Consider the following 6812-nt stretch of genomic DNA (forward strand, 5'->3'; position numbering starts at 1 on the left):
TTGGGTCTGCCTCAACAAATCCGCCATATTGTATTGAGTTCGTGAGAGTAGGCTTTGTATTTTCCTGTCTAGGTGTTGGGCCTCCTCAAAATAATGCTCTCTTCTTAATTTATAAAAAAATCAGGAACTTAATTTATAAATATAATAAGGCAAAGCTTTGTCTCCATTTCAATTCAAAAAGAAAAAAAAGAGTAGAAGGGGGATATATCCGCAACCTGACACTCCATTGAGGATTCATCGGCCATCTGAATCTTCTTATCCTGATTCCTGCCCCCCTAAGCTTACCTTTCCATTCATATGGCTTAAGTTGGAACATTCCGAATAAAAAGATGCCTTAAGTTATAAAATGGAAGTAGTAGCACCAAGTTTCGAACAAAAAGAAAAGAAGAAGAAGGAGATGCATGGCACCACTTCAGGGTCAAGGAAAAGACCTGCACACAAGCAAGGGAGATAACCTAGGTAAGAGTAGACTATAGGACCCAAGTATATATATATATTTGAGCATGCTGTCCGGCAAGGCAAGGTGAGGTATCCTTTCCATTCCTTCATCTCCATGCATATCGCAGATATGGTATATCTTTCATCTCACGTCCTCCTCAAACAAAATTCTCACGTCCATATATAAATATATGAATGTATCCAAGCTGCAATCCAACCACGACTCGGCTCGCATTCAAGCAACAAGAGGAAGTGCAAAAGCAAAGCAAGAGATGGAGGCTGCTGGGTATCGCTCTCGCGTTGTGGCTGAAGTCGACCCCCGCAGCGAATGGGTTCATGGGACGAATTCGACACGCTCATCGTCGACGTCTCAGGTATCACTCCTGCTTTTGCCATCATTTCCGCAGGAACTGAATCCACTCGTTTCAAACACGTTCTGGCATATCGACACGCATGCGGCATGTCTGTTGTTGCAGGATTCACCAGGGACCAGCTCAAGGTCCAGGTGGAGCCGTCGGGGAGCCTCAAGATCGGCGGCGAGCACGCCCTCAACGGAGGCCGGCAGTGGTGCCACTTCCTGAAGCAGTTCGACCTCGCCGGCGTCTTCGACGCCGCGGCGATCAAGGTCCAGCTCGACAAGGGAGTCCTCTACGTCCACGTGCCACGTTCCACCCACGACAGCCAAGAGGACGCGCCGCGAGAAGAGGAGGACGCCGGCCTGTTCTGGAGCGGCTGCCACACGGCGGCGTGGCGGGCCGATGAGCACCCGGCGTGGCGTCTGGCCAAGAGCCTGGGCGAGCACCGATACGTCGTGCTCGCCGTCGTGCTCCTCTGGCTCGTCGCGTTCGCCGACAGCAAGCACAGCGGTGGGCAGATCAAGAAGGAATGAGGCAAGCGACACTCGTACAGCACAACAGATCGATGTGATCGTTTAGTACGTCGGAGGATCGGCTTCCATATACTCCGCTGATAATAGGGAATAAGAACCCTGTAAATAGGTAGGATTTGGAACGCGGGATTGTTCAAATCCAGGTCTCAAGATATCAAGCACTATCGGATATAAAGACATACTACTACTACTACTACTATATATGGATGGTCCCACTTTACTGGCTCTGTATCAAGTTCCTGCATTGCTGATCTGAAATGAGTTCAATGTAACCACAAGAATATATCATTTAAGTTCCCTAAAAAAAAGAATATATCATTTAAGTTTTTTTTTTGCGGGGAAATATCATTTAAGTTCCATAAAACTTGTACGCCAACTTGTGATTAGCTCATGACCTCATGTCCTTTGCATTGCATCCTGTGATTTACTGATCTGCTATTCTTCCTCCACAGCAGCAAGAAGACCAAAGTGATGTGATCGGCCACCATCTATTTATCTATTCCCAGACATGTAGTACCATGCGTTTCAGCTAGAACCTTCATTTACATTGTGTGTTTTGTTGGCGCCGCCTCCTCGCAGCGCCTCTCTTCTTCCTCCTCTCTCAACTCTCTTGTGGTTTTTTTCAAGAACACACACACACACAGACGCACGATGGTGGAACTCAGGAACACACACACACGCATGTACCAAGGAAGAACACAAACAGGCTTTGCCATAGGCTCTCTTCCTTGGCTATTACAATGGCTACATTTTTGTTTGTGCCAACACGGCTGCCTTTTCTCATTCATCTGATCACCTTATAAATAACCAGTACAAGCAACTCACGCACGCACTAACCCGGCCGCTATGCCCGGCCACTAACAACACGCAGCCACGCACACATTGGCCAGCCGCCACACTCGGCGCTGCTAACCCCACTACCTAATTCCTACATGCATGCACGTCCAGCCATCCACTCAACTGCAACGACCCGGCCCAACATGCATCTGACTTGGCTGGCATGCAAACGCATGGCTAGCTAACAAGCTCGGTCATGGACTTGCGCCATGCACGCGCGCACCTAACGTGGTTTACTCCAACATGTTTGTAATAACAGGGTTTGGTGCATCAGGTTTTTTGCCCCATAGTCTGCGTTCGAGTACAAGTGCAGACAGTGGGTTTTCTTGATGCGTGTCGAACCCATGGTTTGTTTTCTTGTTCCGTCCTTATAACTATTGTTTCTCTTATGCAAGTTATTCTCTTGTCTGCATATGGATCATCTAAGTTGTTTATTTGAATCTTATAAGCTAGTATTTGAAAAGGCAACATTTGTCTATGATTCAGCAATCAACTGTACTGAAGTTCAACTCACAGCAGTAGAAATAAGAGTCTAGTCTGAGTGTCTGACTACCCATTACAGAGCACGGAATGAACATAACAGCAGACGGCAGTGCTTAGCAAGACCAACTTTTTTCTCTTCAATTTTGCAACGGTTTCCCTCCTTCGACCAAGCAATGTGAGAAGTGTGTCGTCGTTGATATATATCTGTGTTGCTGTGTAGGTGGTTCACTGGTTGCAGGTGTTCTTTGGCCTGACGTCCACGTTCAACCTTGCCGTCGATGAGCTCCTCTTCAACTCATTTCTGCGCTCGGTGAGGCGGCGACGCGCACCACCTCCTACCATGCCCCTCCCTTCTTGGTTGTGGCCGTCTCGCGCACTCCGGTTCCTCCGATTTTTCAGGTTCGAACGCCGTGGGCCTTCTCTGAGCACTACAAACAAGCACACACCCGATCGCAGCTCGTCATCATCTGTCACGGTCTCTCAACTGGGCGTGTTTCCTATGTGATCCACATTGCGTCGAACTGCCGTCAACGCTTCACACACGGATGACCGACCGGGCGACCAAGTAGTCCCATTTCAGCTATAAGCAGAGGGGTTCTGGTTCCAGTTTTGGAAACCTTATAGAAGGGTTTTTCTGGTTTTCAAGCTTTTCTTTTTTTGTCATAAATTCACTAGTTTCAAAAAGTGTTCCGAATTTCTACAAGTATTCTCCTTTGAAAGCATGTTCGGCATTTTCAGAAAATGCTGGGATTCCCAGATATTGTTTGGAATTTCAAAAAATAATCTTGTTTTCAAAACTAAAAAATATTTACCAATTAGAAATTAAAAATACATGCCGATTTCAAAAGAATTTCAGTTTTCAAAGTTAGTTCACAAATTCAAAAACATGTTCATGCTTTCCACCAAATGCTAAGAATTTGAACAAAAAAATATTTGTCGTCCCTAATTTTTTTCGAAGTTCAGAAAATGTTCAAAAATTTAAAAATAATTTGTTCTCACATTAATAAGATCCGGAAACTTCCAACAAAAAATGATTTTTTCGTAAAATATTCAGAAATATCAAATATTTATTCATGTTTCCAAAAATATTCACTTTTTACCAATTTCATATTTTCGAAAATGCTCAGAAGAAAAAATGACTCCTACAGTAACCAGATCGCTGCAGTACCGCTACAAAGATAACAACACAAAGAATACACACAGCAGGAAGCGTGTTACATGGGCTGACCCGCTCGAGCTCGCCTGTACGAATGGTCGACTACTCAAATGGGCTACCCCTCAAAAAAAAGACTACTCAAATGGGCTCAAGACGGTGTCAAAGAAGTGGGGTCGGGAGGATGACGGGTCCACGAGAATGATTCGAATTGCAGGGCTGCTAGGGGGGGGGGGGGGAGGGGGGTCTGGTGCTCTCAACACCTCCTATTCCTCGCGTTAACCGACAAGTTATCACTAAAATTTGAGGTGCGCCCCTAGCCCCTTTCTCGACCTACATGCGCTCCGGAGGCGCAAAGCTTATCTCGACTATTATAGGTCTCACCTCACTTTGCTTTTCCGGTGTTCCTTGTGCCAATCAAAGAATTGTGTTGCTTTACGATTTGTTTCTTTTCTAATGGTTTTTTTGCTTTACTCTAGTTTTTAGTCGGTTTGTAATTACTAACATGGAAATATTAACCACTTTTAAACGAAAAAAATGCTTTTTAAATATTTTGAACTTTTTTTAATTTTTTAAAGGTTTATCAATAGTGTGAATATAATTAAAATTTGCGAATTTCTTTTAACATTCTCAAACAACCAAAGCATCTTTTAAATTTGGGGAACACTCTTAAAAGAAAATAAAAACTAAAAAAATATAAATGACAGATGAAAATAATAAAAATGCAAATGAAAAAAGGGATATAATGAAGAAACAAAGAAGAAAAACCTAAAAAAGGAAAACGGATAAAAACCAATAGAAAATTGAGAGAAACGAAAACCGAACGAGAACATTGCAAAAGCTTCCCAAAACCAGAATAGGTAGACCTAAAATAGGAAATCAATGTACGGTAATTCGATCGGCCAAGCCACTAGCTCTATGGACTCGTTGACAATTTGCTGCATAGAGCAGCAAATAAGATTTTCCCTCGACTATTGTGTGATATACAGCATGGTCGCCCTGTGGCGCCCCGTACGGCTGGCCGTGGCCCATTAGCAAGTGTGGCAGTGATTATCCTTCTGTTTTCTTTTTCTGTGTCGGCTTTCTCTTTGGCTATCCATGGTCTAATGTTGGAGACGAGTTTTCCACAATCTTTTGTGTATGTGAGGTTTTTTTAATTCCACTTTCTTTTATTGTTTTTTTGGCTTTCAATCCTTTTTATTTTACTTTCTTTGCTTTCTTGTTTATTTTAAAATTTAGCTATTTTAAATTTGTTCCCTTAATAATTTATTCGCTTATAAATATATGAATATTTTATTTCAACAATGCGTGTACATTTGTGAAATGTGGGAAATTTATGTCTTGAACAAGTTTAAAACATAAGTAAATATAACATCTTTAATTTTAAAAAGATTGGGTGAAGATTTTCTAAAATTGCACAAGCAAACTAAAGTCATGACGCATCTAATGTTGTTGATTTCACATTCTGAATGTTTGTATTCTTTTCTATAAACTTGGTCAAAGTTTACGAGGTTTGACTTCAGACAAATCTTATATGCGAACTAAAAAGAACCGGAGGGAGTATTTCAGAATGCTGTCCGGCAAGGCAAGGTGAGGTATCCTTTCCTTTCCTTCATCTACTCCACCGCAAATATATGTAAACCCTATTGTATATGCGTCGGTAACAGTTTCCCACGCAATGCCAGAGCATGACGGAAATTGTAGAACAGGACAAGGACGGGCCGACAACTTGCAAAATGGGCCATCGATGGTTTCTGGGCCAAATCTGCATCAGTTTTTCTGAATCTTCTTCCCTTTTCATTGAGTTAATTGCATGGAACTACCACACTTCAGCACGTCGTAACGGATCAGTACCACTTCAGTACCATCTCACAGCCTAAGCTGCAATCCAACCACGACTCGGCTCCATCGCATTCAAGCAACGAAACGATAGGAGGAAGTGCAAAAGCAAAGCAAGAGATGGAGGCGGCCGGGTACCGCTCTCGCGCCGTGGCTGAAGTCGACCGCCGCAGCGAATGGCTTCATGGGGATGACTTCGACACGCTCATCGTCGACGTCTCAGGTACCGCTGCATGCTGCTTTTGCCATCATTTCTGCATGCAGGAACTGAATCCACTCGGTCCACACACGTACGTTCTGGCATATCGACACGCATGCGGCATGCCGTTGTTGCAGGATTCACCAGGGACCAGCTCAAGGTCCAGGTGGAGCCGTCGGGGAGCCTCAAGATCAGCGGCGAGCGCGCCCTCAACGGAGGCCGGCAGTGGTGCCACTTCCTGAAGCGGTTCGACCTCTCCGGCGTCTTTGACGCCGCGGCGATCAAGGTCCAGCTCGACAAGGGAGTCCTCTACATCCAGGTGCCCCGTTCCACCGACGACAGCCAAGAGGACGCGCCGCGAGAAGAGGAGGACACCGGCCTGTCCTGGAGCGGCGGCCACACGGCGGCGTGGCGGGCCGTTGAGCAGCGGGCGTGGCGTCTGGCCACGAGCCTGGGCAAGCACCGATACGTCGTCCTGAACGTCGTGCTCGCCGTCGTGCTCCTCTGGCTCGTCGCGTTCGCCAACAGCAAGCAGAGCGGTGGCCTGATCAAGAACGAATGAGGCAAGCGACACAAATGCACGCACAGCAGGACACTCGTACAACACAACAGATCCATGTAATCATTTAGTAGGCCAGAGGATCCGCTTCCATATACATGCTGCGAGAAGTGCATGGATGAATCCGGATACATATGAACCCATTTTGAAAAACACATTTCTAAATGCTAAAAAAATCTAAAAAGAAACCAAAATTACACAAGTTGACCTAGCTGGTGTCGTTGTGGTCTGGTGGATGAAACCAAAATTACACATATTGGATCTCATCATACACGCATCAAAACAGTAGCAAACATACTATAGTATGCAAGAATAATAAAGTCCTACAACCAATCTATTTTCAAAGAAGCAAATCACTTGGTTATAAGACAAAAATACCCATTTGGAGCTCTTATAACTCAAAACTTCAAAGAAT

The 6812-nt window shown here is 44.7% G+C and overlaps 2 protein-coding genes across 2 annotated transcripts; both read left to right on the plus strand.

Moving 5' to 3' along the window:
- Positions 1 to 554: 554 nt before the first annotated feature.
- LOC109766621 (22.7 kDa class IV heat shock protein) lies at positions 555 to 1583 on the plus strand. The gene is made up of 2 exons (XM_020325392.3): positions 555 to 812; positions 915 to 1583. Exons 1-2 carry the CDS (start codon positions 767 to 769, stop codon positions 1325 to 1327), a joined length of 459 nt encoding a protein of 152 aa, XP_020180981.1. The 5' UTR covers positions 555 to 766; the 3' UTR covers positions 1328 to 1583.
- Positions 1584 to 5759: 4176 nt separating this feature from the next.
- LOC109766605 (18.1 kDa class I heat shock protein-like) lies at positions 5760 to 6591 on the plus strand. Its single transcript, XM_020325377.3, has 2 exons — positions 5760 to 5862; positions 5976 to 6591. Exons 1-2 carry the CDS (start codon positions 5760 to 5762, stop codon positions 6398 to 6400), a joined length of 528 nt encoding a protein of 175 aa, XP_020180966.1. The 3' UTR covers positions 6401 to 6591.
- Positions 6592 to 6812: the final 221 nt, after the last annotated feature.

The sequence above is a fragment of the Aegilops tauschii genome, chromosome 7 (assembly GCF_002575655.3).
Source record: "Aegilops tauschii subsp. strangulata cultivar AL8/78 chromosome 7, Aet v6.0, whole genome shotgun sequence".
NCBI lineage: Eukaryota > Viridiplantae > Streptophyta > Magnoliopsida > Poales > Poaceae > Aegilops > Aegilops tauschii.